At 36.0% G+C, this 18,966-nt stretch overlaps 1 protein-coding gene across 1 annotated transcript in view; it reads left to right on the top strand.

The window, feature by feature from the left end:
- The window catches only part of atrnl1b (attractin-like 1b), a 65,779-nt gene that overhangs the window by 29,421 nt on the left and 17,392 nt on the right, over nt 1-18,966 (top strand). Inside the window, exons 20-25 of the mRNA XM_028029569.1 lie at nt 31-124; nt 5,160-5,212; nt 6,353-6,447; nt 6,635-6,713; nt 9,208-9,365; nt 13,808-13,869. Coding sequence (XP_027885370.1) covers nt 31-124; nt 5,160-5,212; nt 6,353-6,447; nt 6,635-6,713; nt 9,208-9,365; nt 13,808-13,869 — 541 coding nt within the window. The remainder of the gene's footprint in view (nt 1-30; nt 125-5,159; nt 5,213-6,352; nt 6,448-6,634; nt 6,714-9,207; nt 9,366-13,807; nt 13,870-18,966) is intronic.

Genomic DNA, 18,966 nt, shown 5'->3' with positions numbered 1-18,966 from the left:
CCCCCCATCTGTTCTTGTCACCTGTTCCAGCTTGTAAGTGCAACGGTCACGCAAACGTATGCCAGGTGTTAACGGGCAAGTGCTTCTGCACCACCAAGGGGATCAAAGGAGACCAGTGCCAGCTGTGAGTACAACAAACTCAGTAAAAATCTGAATCTAAACAAACACTCTGGTTTATCTCTTCAGTTTTTGAAACCCCATACCCTGGTTTTGGCCAAAATACGCCTTTCCTATGAACCATCAACTCAGCATCAGGGTAAAAAAAAACAAAGACAGGCTGAAGATATTTTTTCAAAAAGCTTAAAACAAAACACTTGTTGCTGTTTTTAGAGAATATTGATAAAGAAAAAAGGTTATAATTGAAATTTAGCTCAGTAAGTTACAAATGGGAAAACAGTTATACAATTTTTGCTTCTTTTTTTCAAGAAATGAATGTAAAAATGATCTTTTATTTGATATTTTCCTATATTCTTAAGCTTGTTTCCATAAGCTTTGCCGATTCTAGCTGTTTGCACATATTGTTACTTTTTTCAGAAAGCAGTCCACTTGTCCATAACGGACGTCAAAACAACCAATGATTGTCAATTCTTGTAAAGCTTTTCCATATGCAGATAGTGGGTAGTCTAATATCGTTTTTATTTAGTTAATTTTATTGTAAAAATGGTTTTAGGGTACTGTGCAATCAGCTGCACAAACAGACACGGATGCAAACCCAAACTTGTCATTTTATCGTAAATCTTTCGATTTGGAAAGATTACAACATTGAATAGTAGTTGCCAATGTTTTTTAGTTTTTGTTACCGCAGTCTTTGAGCCACAACTAGGCGTGCTGCTTCCACAGACTTGAACAAATAAAAGAAATGTTAGCAAAACCAACTTGGGAAAACAATCGCAGTTGCTTCGTTCAGTTCTGCCGTCCCTCGCTTCCAACGTCCATCAAGGCATCCTGCGGGATAAATTGACATAGTTAGAAATGGTCAATATATGAAAAAAAGAAAAACTTTCTTTTTTCATTAAATATCAAGACTATTACTAAGGATCTAATCTATCCTTTTGATCTTTTAGCCTCTGTTAACAAACCTGCTGCATTTGAGAAAATAGGTGGTTATGCCGTACCAATTGCTAATAAAATATGATATACTGTCAAGTCGTTTTGTAATTTCTTTTAAAATTTTATTAAACTTGTTTCACAGCGACTGCTTCCTCACACACAGGAATAGTGTGTCCTATAAATAGTTAATGATGGCTCACCGCAGGTATGCAGGAAGAGCCTTTTTTAAATGAAATTTTTATAGAATGTTATATTATCCGTTTACTATCTAAACAGACTGAAATTGGCATTGACAGAGCAAAGTTCTTAAAAAAACAGATGAGGAATCACCTATTAAAACAGAAAAAAACAAAACAAAGACCGCAGTTTTAGAAAAATAAGCTTCTTACATAATTATATTATTAGATAAGAAAATTAATAATTAAATATTCTGTATTAGTATTAGTATATTCAGATCAGAAACAAATCTATCTGTCAGATATACGTAAACAGCTGTTTGTGCATCAAATAAAATCAACAGGATCTCATTTTGAGACCGTCTGACTGCCAGCCGCCCTGTTTCAATTACACAATGAGATTCATGTGTGTGATTAATTCAGTCGGGGTGATTCATGGCTCTCATGACGTGATGTGGAGCGTTGATGTCAGATCTCTGTGAGCCAGCCCTGTTTCCTCATATGGAGTCTCGGATGCGGTGATGCTGCTGATTTGATGGGGGGGTGCAAACGACGAAGGATCAGTTGCATTATCGCCCAGAAAGTCCACATCCAGGGTGATTTGTGCTGATCCGGTGGATTCCAGCTGTGTGGGAGGACCTTTTCCTCTAAGCCTTGTTTTTACAGCTGTAAGCAGGATAATGCAATAAGAGTTATGGATGGGTCAGGAAAAGCTGAACAAGCATTCATGCTTTTTAACATAAAACGTTTTTCTTCTCGGTTATTTTGCACAAATGCTGCCAATACCTGGGCTGGAAATAAAATCTCATGCACTATCCTGTATTTCTATTTTTTATTTTTACACTTATTTAGTTGCATATTTGACTCTGACCTTTTAAACTTTTCCTTTTTTTTGCATTGTAATGAGATATGGCTTTATAAAAAAAGTTCACAATTTTTCTTTTCTGAAAGAATTCTTGAGTCAGAAAGTTCTATGCAAATTTTGAAGAAGCTCTAAATTTGCATAGAAGAAGCTGCCACAGCTTTTAGACTGTGTTTCAATATTTTGGTATTCAGGTAGGAAACAGTGACTGGGTCAGAGAGGAGGCATGAACTATTTGCAAATAATGTGAAAGCATCACTATATGCTGCTGATATCCATACTTTAGGCACCAAGGCTATATTTTTAGCAGTAATAAACAATATGTTACATTATTTTAGCAGCTTAGCATATCATACTGTCCTCCCATTCTGGTTTATGTCTAACGAAAGCAAGGTAGATCCCAGTATTTCTTCAAAATATTGTTAAAATGACCAAGATCTGCATGTAATGTTCCTGCCCAGTTCTTTAAATAAATAAATAATTTTAATTCAACTAAACTTTACACTTGTAAAATGCTTGAACAACAAACAAAATCATTAAATCTTGCTTTGTGGTTTCTAACGTTCTATGTTATTATTAGTGTTGAGGCAAACTCTGAAGTATTGAAGGTAATGAAGAGGGGCTGCAGGAGAGTAAGACCTCTGTGAATCCTCAATGCTTTCTGTCAACTGTAATACTGAATATATAACACTTTGCACAATCGACAAAGTGCCACATTGATTTCTTCTTCCAGAAAATGCAGTCTAGTGCAGTGATTAGCAGACCGAACCACAAGGCTGCAAAGTGCACAAAGAACACACATGCAGGCTTCCACCTGTGCTTACACTGAAGCCACGGCTGCTATTAAGACTTGAAATAATAGCTGTACTAATGAAGCAAAGAGTGCATTAGTGCAGAATAATAATTGTTTTGAGGGTGGAAAAAATAATGATTTTGTCTATGCGGCATTACGACGATCAGTCATCAGGAAAGTTTTTCTTCTTTTTGCTCATTTAGATAGATACTTTAATCAGAAAAATTTCTCATGCAGGAGGCAGCGGCGGTAACAAACGCTTCTGTGCCCACCGTAGCCTGCGTTCATAGGTTGCACGGGCACAGACAAAGGTTCACGCTGAGTCTAGATCAAATTAAGATACAGCAAAGGGGGATTGCCTGAAGTTTGGACGCGTGCAAGGTTGCATGCCAGTGTAGATTAAATTAAGATACTGAATGAGTCGAGGAGCTGAATTATACTGATGAGCAAGTGGATGTGTGGATTTTGCCCTCTAAATGCCAGGAAGTTTAAATACTCAGCGACGTTCCCTAAGCTTCCTGTAGCCTGTGGCAGCATTTGTCCATCTCTTTTTTGTTCTAGGGAACAAAACATTCTGCCTGTTTAGCATCAAGCAGCGAGAACAGCAAAAACTATTTAAGTTTTTAGATGTGACGCAAAACTCCCGCCAGCTTTCCTGAAGTGTTGCCGAATTATTTTAAGAACTGGAGTCGATCGTTTTATAATGTAACACCGCTTCACAGCCGCCTCCTCTTCCTCATCATCGGCGGCGTTGTTGTCTCTCAGTCGGCTTCCCTCCCGCCCGCCCGCCCGCCCGCCGCCGCCGTCCTCTCTGACTCCTCACCACCACCTCTGATTTTTCACATTCTAACAAGTTTAATTAGTCATCTGAAAGATGAAATAATTGCGAAGCATAGTTATTTCATAGCGATGAGAGAGGTAATTTTTAGAACCACTTTCACTTTCTTTGTACAGTTCCAGCTCATATAGGATAAAACTTTGGAGAAAGACTTCGCTTCACAGTGAATTGTTAAGAGTTCAAGGCATAAACAACCGAGATTCAGAGCGGAGAGATGCATTCAAATAAGATAAAGGGCAATGCAGTCCAGTGAACATGACCATATGCTTGGATTGATTAGTGCGCTTTGGAAAGCCATGAGGTTGATAAAACACACTAATGTGCACACATATTCTCAGAACCGTTGACATCCCACTGTGGATATAAACAAATCATTTTTACTTGGCAGCTCTTCATATTTAAAGTTGGCCTGTTTTGGCTGAGGCCACAATTTGACTGCAGCTGTTTGAGCCAACGGCATCACTGCTGAGGACATTTTAGTTTAGTAAAAAATAATAATAATCTTTCCATTTGGGTTCTACCTTTTAATGGCTTCAAATGCAGAACCCAATAAAAAGGAAATCACTCTCCAAAATCAGATTATGAATCTATTAAACCCAGAAGATAATGATGGTTTTTGTTTTGTTTTTATCTAAAGAAATAGGTGTTTGGCTGTAGGAAACGATGCTTCTCCCCTTCCATGTCATCACCGCTGACTATAGTAGATAAGCTTGTGCAGCTTTTCCTTAGTAAAAAAAGTACAACAGACATTTGTCTCACAATTCCCAATTTATGTGTGTTGTTTGGATTTAATCCTCATATAAAGTTACAATGCATAGATGCCAAGAAGGATATGTTTCCATTAGGCCTGTGATTATTTTTATAATGCATCATGCATCTGGAAATTGCATCCAAGAAAGAACCAGACTTGGTCCAGAACTTTCTTCCTTCAATCTCTTATAATATCTCTTATAATTTTCTCACAAAGTCAAACGATGTGCCTTAAAATATATCCACAGATGTGTTGCCATTTAGCGCAGAAGATTAGGCGTCTATTTACATAGTGTATGCTTAGATCTAGTTTCACCTGTTTCCAAGACATTTCTTTGTTTATTTTCAACACCCTTTCCAATGTCGTATCTTGTTTCTTAATCAAGTGAGAACTGATGTTGAAGTGATTTTTTTCAGTACCATGTTTTTTGATTTGCAATTGGGGGGAGATGAACTGTGTTTCTCATCACTGTTTAAGTTTAATGAAAGTTGAGAGAAAGTCTGTTCTATCAGCTGTCAGATTGTTTCCTTTATGTCAGAAGTTAAGAGGCTTGATGAGGTGCCAACAGCAGGAGCTAATGTGCTGGCACTTGGCATACACCACACCTGATAAAAGGAGTTGTTTTTTGCTCTCAATCTGTTAGCGCTCATCTTCATCTGCTTCTCTCTATTCTGTATTCTTTGCTGCAGATGTGACTCAGAAAACCGTTACCTTGGCAATCCACTCAGAGGAACCTGTTACTGTGAGTAATTCTCCGCTGGACACGCACACACACACACACACACATCCACGTTTTATGGGTTAGTCTTTCATTGCTTCCCACTTCTCTGCTCGCACTCTTCCGCTCAGGGCAGATGGCGCATCTTAACACTTTGGCACCAGGGGCGCTTGTTCGATGACAGAATGACTTGTCGTGAAAATGTCAAGTGCATCACAGGGAGTGAGTGATTGAGCTAATCAAGGAGACGGAGGAGTCAAAATTCTCCACTTGTCTACTCACTCAATCTCACACCTATTCATTTATTCATTTAGAAAGGTAACGAAACGATAGCGCAACTTTTGAGTAAGAAGAGTATCTATGGAGGTGCACGATGCACACGTCTGCTTCAGTTCCTGCTCATGCTGCTGTCTGTGTTTATTTGCATGATGGGGTGTCCTTCACAGCGCTGCAGCAGTTCTTTGTGATTTGTTATGTCTTTCAGCACTCCGCTACTGACTTCAGAGCCTTTGCCAAGGCTTTGTCCCTTTTAAAAATGTCATAGCCTGACAACAGGCTCATTGAGGAGGAGGAGGACACAGGAAACTAGAAGCCCGGAGCCTGTTTTGACCTCTGGACACCATTGGAGCTCCTTGAGCTTTGTTATTCTGCTATGTAAACACGACACTCCCTGCAGTCAAAAAGGCCATTGAGCACAGATTTAACATAGCATGCTCAGGTTGACAGTGGTCAGCTTTGTCTCAGGGTTTGTTAGTGAGCTCTTCCTCTTATGGATTGCTTTGTGTTAAGTTTTGGAGCATGCTGACTGATAATCCTACCTTGTCCGCATAAAAGACATACTAGCCAGACTCATGTATTTAAAGGAGTAACTGAAAATTGAGTTTAATGCGTTTGTCTTGGAGATAAATGGATGGACTTATACATGTACAATAACTTGAATATTATCTCAGTTAAATTCACAGTAACTCTGAATAAATTTGACATCATCAGTAAGTTTCACTAAATTCATACTATGTTAATATTGACATTCACATTCATTAGGAAACTTAGTATCTACATTTTCAGAATTTGTAAATAACTCAAAACGCTCCCAGACAGACTTGTTCCTGTGTTTTTTTTCCTGGCCAATCACATTTATATTTCTTACTTTCGTCTTTTCAATAGATAACCTCCTCATTGATTACCAGTTCACATTCAGCCTCATCCAGGAGGATGACAAGCATTACACCGCCATTAACTTCATGGCCTCACCTGAGCAGGTAACATCTTTAAGAGCAGATCTCATATTTGTAGTTGTTTAGCGCTCCATCAAATATCTTCATTAGTAATGATCATAGTTAGTTGTTGATGTTTAGCTTTTCTAAAATAAAATGTTGACGTGCTGTTTTTTGCTGTTGTGCATATTGTCTCCCTGACAAGATCTGGATTTATGTTTTTCATTTTAAGGCAAACAAGAATTTAGACATGTCCATCAATGCATCAAACAACTTTAACCTCAACATCACGTGGTCTGTGGGCTCAACAGGTACGTTTATTTTTGTTATTTCATGCAAACTAAAATTAAGTAGACATAATAGTTACAGTCCTATTAGTTTGAATTTAATCATCAGTCAATTTAAACAAGGATGATAGATTAGTTGTAGCTAAATTAATTGTAGTATTTTTTTTCTGAGATACATTCAACACTAGATTTTGCAAATAATAGTTACCTAACAGATAAGTGGCATTTTGCAGAAGTCGCTTGAACAGTACCAATTATTTCCTATTTGCATGCAAATATTATTATTATTATTATTATTATTATTATTATTATTATTATTATGTGCACATGATTGTTCAGACTGTATATCTTTAGTTTAGCTTGGGTCATTAAAATAAGCTTATTTCACCTGAAACAATTCACATTGAATGAAATACATGTATGAAATATAATTAAAGGGCATACACTATCAGTTTTACAACCTTTATTTTCATTTTTATTTGGCCTGTCACCTTTGGTAGCAACATTGATGTCCATGTCCATGTTTTCAGTAAAAATAAAAAAAGCACACAAGGCAGGAAGTTTTGGAAATTAGAATGGAAGCTAAAATACTGATCAAAGAAATTTAGAATCTGTCATACATTTGGCTCTCTAAATGCTTTAGTTATTGAAAAACTGGTAGGAAGATTTTTGTACAGAATAATTATTAATTTTGATCTATAAAGCAATCCTCTGACAGGCACAAACATTTTGATCAGATATCTCGACAGAGGACACGCAAAAACCATAAGGCTGAAACAAAATTTTGTTTTTTTTTTTACCTGAGAAACTTTATGCCCACAAACAACATTTTAAGATCACCTGGTTGCCAACTCAGTGCTGGAGCTACCTGTCATATCAGTGACATAAACAGTGCTGTGTCCTCTTCTCTCAATTTGGGTTATTCCTTATTTAGATCTTATTTTATAATTGTTCCATTGTCATGGAGAATAAAGTGTTGTTGAAAAAAAGTAATTATTTATTTTTAGCTGTTCATTTTTCGCAATATTTCCCACATTTTGAGTTATTTTTGTGTTCTCAACAAGTGGAGACAGACCTGTCTGACATATTCCTGTTAGAAAGGTTTTTTTTGTCGAGGAAAGAGTCTGTTTTCTGTTTACAGACTCAGACGGAGGGAGTCTGGGGTTCCAGACAACATGCCATCACACTCTAAATGAAAGTGCAATTCCATTTAGAGATACATGGTTTCCAAAAGTCTGTTTCAGAAATTGGCATTTTAAAATTTGTATGTTTAAAAAAATAATGAAAAGGCTTTAAAGCTTTGAGTATTTTTAAGTTTTCTGTGTCTACTCTGTCATTTGCCCTACGAAGTAGTTTAGTTCAGAGTTTTTGGTTTTTAGAATTCTCACGGTATGGGATTTTGTTGATTTTTGCATTACAGCAAACATATAATTTGATATTTTAAAGCAGAAACAACAAAACCAAATGTTGGCATTTACGGTGTCCCTGCTGCTGTTGGTCCCCTGAGGAAAGACACCCAAGGACACTGCAGGTGTCCGGTGCCACTGTTTATCTCCCGCCTTCCCTTTCTTCCTCCCAAGTCGCCTGGCGCTCTCTCTCCGTTCCTTCAACACTGACATTTTCTCCCCACTAAAACACGTTAACCCCACACGCTTCTCTTCGCCAACCTTAACTTTTCCAGTGCGCCGTCGTTAATATTTGAATTTGAGTCCCCACTTCTCCCTGGCACAGATGTTTTGTCTCAGAAGGAATAGAAGCCTCTTCACAATTGACAAGAGCAAGAGGCGCCTTTAGTTGGGGGGGGGGGGGGGGGGTGATTTCAATTAAGATAAACATGCTCATGTAGTTACACTCAAGCTGTCATTTTCAGTGCTTTGTTTCAGAGCTGTGGATTGGAATATCAATGCTGAGAAAGCACTGACATGAAGAAGAAAAAAAAATGATTTGGAACATTAAGACAGATGGAAAATGGTCTATTTTTACCCCTTTTCTTTAAAAATTGCTTTTAATTTTAAGATGGGCAATGCAATGCTCACCCAGAAGCAATATTATTCACATTCAAACAATATTAACTGTTTTATATATGAAATCTGGATGTATTTGGTGCCTTACCAGAAATCTGTGAATATTAAATGGGAAATTTGGGGCATCACATTATGCATAAAGAAGTGGGATCATGAGTTCAGAAAAGGGATGTTTGTCGTTCGTTCAAGCTGAGCTTTTCACCCACATCGTATCCATTTTAGTATAAAATATAATAGGCATGTGTAATTCTACAATACTGTGTTGTTTTTTGAACAACAACTAAGTTAAATGCAGTCAAGAAATAATAATAATTGCACATGAGTGCTCTCCTGTAGTTTGAAATGGACAAATAAACTCGTTAATGCATTTATAATAACATGTTGCAGCTAAAGCAGCGCCATCTCAATGTGTAAGCGTGTTTTTTTTTTTGCTGTTTTTTTAATATTAAAAGCTAAATGGCTTTGTACTGAAAATGAACACTTTGTTTCAACAGCTGGGACCATTTCTGGAGAGGAGGTTCCCATTGTGTCAAAAACGAACATTAAGGACTACAGGGACAGTTTCTCCTGTGAAAAGTTCACCTTCAGAAGCAACCCTAACATTACCTTCTATGTATACGTCAGTAACTTCTCATGGCCCATCAAGATCCAGGTAACAAGAAACACCTGACGGCTGAATTTGGAGGAGATTTTGTGTGAAAAACAACCTTATTTTTAGATGCCGTCTAGCATTTTATGCTTTCTTTGAAAAGATGAGTCAGGATTTGATTATAGGACTGGTCTTGAATTATCACTGGAAAAATAGTGTTTATTCTCTCCAAGTGTCTTGGGGTTGCATAAAAACCTGTGACAGTGTGGCAGACAAAATGATTAATACCGAATGCCATCCACTTAGGCAGTCCCCTAAGGTCCAATTAGAGCAAAGTTTCTTCAAGGGTATTTCTGTCAGGTTTGCAAACCCCAAACGTCTGCATAAGTCTAAGGAGATAAAGAAAGTCTAATTAAACAATTAGACTGTAAAAAACCCACTTTATCTATTTTTTGGAAGTGATCCAACATTGCACAAAGTGAGTTGCCAAATTATTATAATATTCTGGATCAACGTCTAATTATGAATTAAAATTAGAGTCAGCTATTTGTAAGCAGATTGCAAAGAAGAGTGTGATGTAAACAAATTAACAATTTAAGGACCTTAGATGTATTGGTGCTAAGCTAAGATGTTGCGAAAATATTTTCTAAAGGGAAATACACATATAGAAATAGATTACATTTATTATCTTCAACCTCACAGTCTAAAACATACACATTGAGTAATGATGAATGTAACAATAAATGTTGCAATTTAGTATGTTGAAAGCTATTAGCCCTGGCTACAAACCAATAAAAAGTGATGAACATGATGTTTAATCAATTTATTGCATTGTATTTATCTACCTTTGTGTTTTGCTAATTTTTAAAAAATTTTAAGATTTTGATTCACCAACTTAATTTACATTGGTAGACAAATTATTTCATTGATACACTCTGATCAAATTTATGGAACCACGTGCAGCAGGTTATTTGAAAAACATCAAAATTGTCAACCATTTCTCAATAAACCCTTCTACTATTACTAACCGTCTTTGTTTAAGCAAGACAGGAAGGCTTTTGCTGAGAAATACGATAGTTCGAGATAGGAGTAGAGATTACTAATAATAGCACACAATGCCCGTTTTTTTAATTAGCCCACTCCCACATATTGATTTTTATATCATGTCGCACCACATCGCATGGTAGATGAGTGAACCACCTTGAGGTAATAACATCTTCGGGGATGGTCCATCTGTGGAGGTGGCCCAGTAATAGTTTTCTATTAAATTTCCTGGCCGACAGTCACTTACTTATTATGGACCGAGCCTACGCCATAAAAGCAAATAGCTTCTATAGCAGGATAAGGCTTCTTTCCTGGTTGGGCCTCGTGATGCTGGACTGATTCTGGAGACCCGGTTGAGCTGAGGCAGAAACCTGGAAGAGATTAGTCTTTGTTTTTAAGGTCTAAGCATTTAAAATAAGCTGTTTTCATGTAAATCAGGATGGACAGAGATTTTTCAATGACATCATTTGACATTTGCTTTCAGGGTTATTGGATGATCTGATTGATCTTAAGGATTCTCCAAGCCTGGAGAAGTATAAGAAGTGAAAAAATGTAGAAACATATTTGTATTCCATATCCTGACATAATTTCCATCTATCCATCCATTTTCCTTCTTTCTTTCCTTCTCTTCCTTCTATCATTAGATCATCATCTGTTCTAACTTTCTTCCTCTGGCTTTTGCAAGTTTCATATTCAAATATTCAAAGCCTGACAAGTATCTGCCGTAATTGTATTGGAAAATTAAGACATGGATTTTGCCATCACAGATATTTGGGAACCATGTGCTTTACGCACCATTAATCTAGTTTTCAAATAAAATGAATGGCTGAGATGAACAGATTGAAATTAAATTAACCCTACATATATTGCTTTGAGTTATATAAGCACAGAACAGAAGAGTCCCACTTATTAAAAAGCCAAACAATCATTTGTACTTTTCACGTTAGCCGTGTCAGTGAGCATCGCATTTCAGATCAGCTCTTCTCATCTTCTTGTTAATAACGTAGAGAGAAGCCAAAGGTGAACAAAGTTTAAGAGGGTAATGGAGTTTTCCAAGAACAGCTTAGTACAATAAAGATTCTCAGCCTCAATAAGAACCCTCCTCTCTCTCACTATTAGTGAAAAATACATAAATATCTAGTTGTGTATCGCTTTTCAGTGGCTCATTGTTATAGAAAATATAAATTAGTGATGTCGTTATTGGTTGCTGGTGAACGGTCTAAACAACCTGTGGTAACCTCTATTTTTTTCTTTTCGCCATTTCGTACCATCCACTTTTTTCAGAATTGCCATTCAGAGCAACAAATGTGACGCAAATGGTCCACCTCTGAAAGCAAAATTGTGCTCCATTACCCAGCACTACATGTTGCCAATCAGAGACTGAATACAGCTGCAGATGACATTGTTTTTGTGGTTCTAAATGTTTTCGGGGCAGACTGGCTGCAAAGCATCTGTAGTAGATAATGACTTGTCACCATGATGTGGCCCATCATATATGATTTAGCTGCTAGGGCTGTCTGTAATCTCTCCTTTAATGAAGATGAACCATATTCCTGGCTCATTTTTCACTGGACATATTGCCTTTGAGGCAACAATACACAAATCACTAAAATAACTGGTGATGTGTATATACATTTAGATTCCTATCAATCTAATATTTGTGTATGCTTTTATTATGTCTTCATTTGTAAGTGTAAAACCAATCCATATTAGAGTGTTTTTATTTAAAACCTTCTAGCCTCAGGTTTATGTACAGATACGCCTCTAAATGCTCACAAATCACAGCAACTATAAGAAAATTTCTTGCCTGTATATCCTGGCAGTTTCCAAGCTTCATCCTAAGAATTTGTCTCTCCTCTTTTACACCATTTTAGTCAATACATCTTATTCGCTTTTTAAATTTGGATACGCTTTGATCTTAAACATTAACAAGGTCAACAGCCGGAAGTTGAATCCTCACCCCAGTCTTGAGGGGTGGAGGATTTTTTTTCTTTTAGCATTTTTCTGTATTTATCGGATTTTTCTGACTATAAGACGCTACTTTTTCCCCACGCTGTGAACCATGCGGCTTAAAGCCCGGTTCGGCTTTTCTTTGGATTTTTCTTCAACCACCAGGGGGCTCTTTAGCAAGTGAATCATTGGAAGTCAAAATTGGAAAGAGAAAGCGCTAATTTTCATTTAGAATAAGCACATTCTAGCAGCAGGCACAACGGAGAAATTTCTTCAAACTCAAACCCCCTCATCATGAAAACCACACGAAGAAAAAGATGCCGCTTTTAAGTATAGTCCGGAAAATACGGTACTTATGCAGTAATTGTTGGTGCATTGTTTTGTTCTCAGTTAAAGGTTACTGTCTCTTTAAGAGATTCTAAAAGCAACAGCTGGAGTTCTGCTCACATCCTCTGCTCTCTGTTTGTCTTTCCATCGACTCTGACCAGCTTCCCATTATTCAGCTATTTTTAAAAATAATTTGATAATCTGTAGCCTTCATTTTATTAAAGGACATTAGAACACAGGGGGTCAGATAACAAATTTACTCCAGACTTTTCAGATTTTTAGTGGTGACAATTTTTAAAGAACAGTGCATTTTCATTTCACTAGAGAAATATGTACAAATTTGTGATTGCTGATCACATAACACCTCAAACGCATTGAAACTCATAGCTGTATTTCATAATAAAGAAATAGTAAATGAAGTGGTGTTGGAATCAATTGTTCAGTTAGATTTGGTCTCTTTTTAAATAGAAGGTGGCTCATCTGTAGAAGCTGAAACTCCTAAACTCTTCATCCAGTCTGAACATGGAAACATGAGGGCTGAGAGGCTGCACTTTGTGTCCGTTACATAATTATAATCAGAATGTATTCCAGTTGGTTCCTGCGTTTTTAGCTAAAAAATGCCTTTTCAGCTCTAAGTAATTGTGACCTTTATCGTAAAAGGTATTGTTCATTCCTAGTTTTATCTTGTATGTGTTTTAGTAAATTGCAGTTTGAGGCCTGACTGCGATTGCTGCAGGTCAGGCCATTCCTTCACACCACATCCATCCAGTTGAGCAAATGAGTTTTGATGTCAATTTAAAGAAACTTCTACCTTGTTCTCATCTCTGTCCACAATATTACATCAGACATTTTTTGTGGAGTTTTTTTTTTGTTTTTTTAATGCTGGTTTTAATAAGTCTTTGAGTGAATCAGTGACCTTTAACAGGCCAACTTGGTTCTTAGCGCTGACTTGACCTGTGTGTGCCACGTCACATTAACCTCCTCACTATGTCACATTTCAACTCTGGCAAATCAGTCAGAGGTTATTGGATGTCCAAAGGCAGGTTTGGTGTAATGGAAAAATGTAACTGTATTGTGGTTTTTACCCTTCTTGATATAATTGTATTAACCATTACTCACATTTTGCAGATTTTCTTCTAGACCACTCAGAAATTTCAAATTTGTCTTCTGTTTTTCTCCAATAGATTGCCTTCTCCCAACACAACAGTATTATGGACCTTGTCCAATTCTTTGTAACGTTTTTCAGGTAAGTACTATACTGAGCAGTTCAGTCTTTTTATCGCTTTTGATGTTTCTTGAAAGAATACTCATTAAATATAATAAGTATAAACTATTTAACCTTGTTAGTACAAGGTTTTCATGTAATTGTTTTTGTTTAAACGCTTTGAAAATTTGTTCTGCAGATTTTTTGAAGGATATTCCCTCAGGGAGATCCATATTCCTCTATACATTTACTCTATATTCTTTAATAGTTTACACCTCAAACAGCACTGAACATAGGTGATGACATTCCTGGCAAATGGATGAAAACCCTGAAAATGAATAATCTTGCACTTGTATATTTGTTTGAAAAAAATCTAACTTCAAATCAGGCTACATTTGTGTGTGGTTAAAAGAAAATCTTTGCTTAAAAAAAATTGTTTTTACAAAATCAATAATACCACATTTGTTGTCTTTTGTAACTATTCTTGTCTGATAAATGTTATGAAATAATTCATTACTTTTAATATTTAAATAGTTTAAAATTTAAACATGTTTAGACATGTTTCTTTTAATTCTGAGACATAAATTTAAAACTAGCCACTCTTCAAAATGGGAAAGACTGGAGAACAGGATGTTGGAGGAAGGGTCAGGTGTTGCTAGGTTGGTCTTCCTGCCCACAAGGGGAAAAAAAGATGACTTCTTCTCTTTAAATATTGATGATTTAAACCAACACATTAGCTTCCTGAAAACTGTCCTCATATTTAGAATATTTACACTGGAGAGTTTTAAGAACAGGAATGAAAAACCAATAGCCGTAAGATTACTGTTTTGAGTTTTTGGCTTGTTAATACTTTACCTGATGTGTAGATATAACATCCTTTCATTCCTTTAGTTTAAATGTATTTTTAACACAAACTAGCAGCTTATTCACACAAAATCACTGAAAACATCCAGAGAAAACTTTGGAGAACCATTTCTCATAACTTCTTTTAAGGAGTCAAAAAGTCTGATTATTAGAAACTAACTGTACTTTGTTTGTATAAGCTATGCATTAAATCCCTTTAATCAGTCAAGAATGATTATTAACAACGTCTTCATTCTCCCCTCCATGTTTCTTATTACTTATACGTGTTTTAAAGTGGCACATTAACTACCATTAACACTTAAAGAATGTGCATAATTCCCTGTAAGTGGCATCTAAAGAGAAGGCGTGGGTGATCAGGATATGAGGGCTCTTAATCATTTCTTTCCTGCTCAGAACTGTGAAGGAAGTCTTTCATCATTAAAATGTTTCTAATGAATAGGTCGCGCTGTTTGAAACACACATTAATGTCTGAGTGCATAAAGATGATGCGTTTGTGATTTCTGCACTTATGCTTTCAATTACATACTGTAAAAAAAATGATATAAAGTCTGCATACTTTTTATACACCTGTACTCTCCAACGTTATACTGTAGCATTTGTCTGTTGCTTGTGTTATTAAGAACACACATCTTGTGTAGCTTCTCTACATTTGTTGATTTGCGTTTATAGGTGTGCAGTTCCGGTTTGCTTAAATTGTGTGTGTGTGTGTGTGTGTAGTCATAATGGAGAGCCGTACCCTAAGGCAGCTGTCCATCAGCGCCCAATCCACAATACATTTCCAGCAAAGCTGTCACAGAGTCAGTTAGCCGCTGCCTCCAGCTGATCATATTACAGTCTGAACAGAATGAATCTGGAATCCTTCAAAGGCGAAGCTGAGACGGACAGCTGCGGATATTATTTACACAGAAAACTACACCTTTTGGATAAAATGCAAGTTTTTTGTACATTTATATTTAGTTCTGAAATCTAAATATTTTTAGAACTTCAAGATATAATAAACCACCAAAATCAGTCTGAAAGATTAATCGCTGGCTATTGAAATGGGGAGGAAAATATTTTTTAATCTTAGATTCCTTTAGCATCAGAGATAAAATGTTTACTTTAACTGAATGTAATGAGAAACATCAACAAAAACTACTAATGAACAAAATCTAGAATATACTGTAATTCATTCAAATATTGTTATTATGGATGAATTTGTTTTACTTGTTGTGTCCTGCAGATTTTCTGCCCAGGTACTTCTTACAAATAAGATCTGGTCTCAGTGAGGTTTTACCCAGTTAAATAAGGGGGAAAAAATATCCATTTCACTCTCTTGCTTTAAAAAATTAAACATCAGAAAACAAAAGTTGACATGTTTTTAATTTGCAAAATGTATGAACTAGAAGCTAAATAAATGAAAGAAGAACAAATGAACTATGTCAACAAATATAACATTGCAGGTGGTTTCTCCAAATTATAGAGAAAATTCCTCTTTCAATGACAACTTTGGTCTGATTATTCAACCTCTTCATGACAAACATCTTTAGCAATAAAGCACCCTTTTATTGTTATGACCTGCATTAAACAAGATTAATAGCCAGACTCCAGCTTCTGCTAGCATACCTGAACAATTGCTGCCCATTTCTCATAGACAAATCCCTTCAATGTATTATTGTTTAATAGGCATGCTGCAACCGCCTTAAACGATTAAATCACATCACTGTAGCAAAACTAGTATCTTCTATGACTTTTTCTGAAACTTTCTTGGGATATTTGATCAATTTGAAAGTCCAATGATGGCCCTTCAGCTTTCTTGCAGAGTGTTACAGTTTTTCCCAGGATGGGGCTGTTTCAACAGGAAGCTTGAGAAGAGAAGAAATAAAACAATCAAAATCTTGCAGAAATATGCTGCGGCATCCACTTATCTGATTGCTAACAGTGGGCCTGCTTTCTCACTGAAATTTCAGCAGTTGGTGAGTAATTTATTAATTCGAGCCTCAATTGTCGAAAATTTGCAGAAACATTGATTCAGATTTTTACTTATTAATTTTTTTGGAAAGTTGTTTGTAGAATATATTAAATGTATAAAGCAAATTAAGTTGCTCCTCCTACCATATGGGCCAAAACTTTGGATTCAAAATCAAAATGCATTAAAACTGTTTCTTTCCAATACATATGCAGATTGGTTGCGTTACAATACATGAAAATATACTGTATATAAAAATGGTAAAGCATGAAAATAAGAAGATATTCCAACATTAAGAAATGAAAGTGGTTCAATAAAAACACAATTACAATGATAATGTATTTATAGCATTCATAAGAGTCAATGGCACAAAAAATCCAATGTTACACAGATTACCTTATTTCAAAGACCAAACCACACAATCTGCCACAATCTGTTTCCAATTATATTAGCAAAGCTAAAGTTAAGCAAAAGTAGATTAAAAAAACGTAAAAGATGTTCACAGACCTTGAAGATCCTTTGTAACTGACACAATTTAACAGGTTGGCTTGTTTATGCTATGTCCTTTACAGTTAGCATCTGTCATTAGCTTTGAAATTAACTTTTTGAAGCTTCAGATGAAACTCTGCAAATGCAGCAATTCCCATCCCCTTATGCAAGAAGTTAATATCTTCGTTTTCTCACGTTTTAAGTATAAAAGAAAATCGGGTTCAACCAACTTTATATTTTTCTGTTTCAGGAAACTCAACAATATTTAAAAAATCTGAACATTCTTAAAAGATTAAATATTTTTATCTGCATGTTATTTTAGTCATTCATTGTGTTCATATAACAAACATACAGTTTAAGGCTGCAAATACCTTTTATTTTTTTTAAGCTTCACTCGTCCGAGTCTTTGAACGCAGTCTCAGTCTTTCATTTTCTCACACTTAATCATATGCATTATTTTCCACAGGAATGCAGTGAACTGTTTGTGTTTTTCCCATTTGGTAGGCAGATCATAATAATTCCATTTAGCCTTTGTTTGTATCTGTGTTGTCCAGTTCTCAGTGACCCATAAACCCAAGAAGAAAAAAAGGAATAGCACTGATTCACTAATGAGCTGTTTTTTTTGTGTGTGACGGAGTGTGTCTGTGGATGTGAGGGAAGATTTGAGGAGACTTGAACCTGCAGGAAACATAATCAGCCTGATGACAAAATGTCAAATCACCCCACAGGGTATTTTAGAGCTCCTTGAAGGAGAGATAAGGAGCAGAGAACGGACATCACGACTTTTCTAATGTTGTCATTTCTTTCTTCTTCTATGAGATCAAGCCATTTTTTAAAATCAAAACATTTTAGGATGGATGTGTGCACAAAATGCGTATTTGATATTTAAATTATTCTGTTACTAACTCAGAAAAATACCATAAATGTTGTGTTTCTTGTGATTTATCATTTTAAGAGGCTTCTTGACTTGTTTGCATCTGATAAGCAGCGCTTAAGAGAGCAGATGCTTCTTTTTTTGTGGTGTCACAGAAATAAAATGTTTAACTGAAGCAGCAGATTTGAGCTCTGGTTTTATGCTGATCTTCACTGTTATCACCTTGTTCAAACATCTGATCAAACACATCTAGAACACGTGGCGACCTGAAGTTTACATACCAAACAAACTGGCTCGTAAAATCGGAGATGGTTGTCTGGCCCCTGTGAGATGTTTGCTCGTTTTACCGGTGTGTACATGACAAAAACTTTAGCACGTCTCTTAAGACACGAGGACAGTGCTGGGATGACAGCTATTGGACTTGGTTTCTGCACATACAGAACAATTTTATGTCCCTTTTTTATTCAGTGATAATTAGAGAAAAATAAGATGTTTTGGCGTATAAGCATGGGCTAGTTTGAAATTTTCATCTATGATGACATTCAATGTGATTTCACAGTATTTGACAAAGAAATATAAAAAAATAAGACAATGCCTTTAATAAAAGCAGAAATAATCCAGCTGCCAAAATAATCCACCATATTGTATAATGTGTTTGTGTTAGTTTTAAATAAAATCTACTGAATATTATAACATTGTGGTTTTATTCTATTGCTCTCAAAACTGTAAGAACTCTTTATACCATTATTTTTTCAAGCCCCATAATTTTTCCCACACCTACTATATTACTAAAGGAACAACATTTTCTGTTTTTGGATTGATTCGAATTTGATAGCAGAAATCTAATGTAGACAGTTTTATCCACAAAAAAAAAAAATCTTAATCTGTTTTTGAGAAATTTTATGTGAAACTCAAACTTCACCATTCTAACCAACTCTTAAAAACGGCCTCTTTAGTGGATAAT

Source organism: Xiphophorus couchianus, chromosome 10 (assembly GCF_001444195.1).
Source record: "Xiphophorus couchianus chromosome 10, X_couchianus-1.0, whole genome shotgun sequence".
NCBI classification, from domain to species: domain Eukaryota; kingdom Metazoa; phylum Chordata; class Actinopteri; order Cyprinodontiformes; family Poeciliidae; genus Xiphophorus; species Xiphophorus couchianus.
The sequence above is the reverse complement of the archived record's forward strand: the minus strand, read 5'-3'. Positions and strand labels throughout refer to the sequence as shown.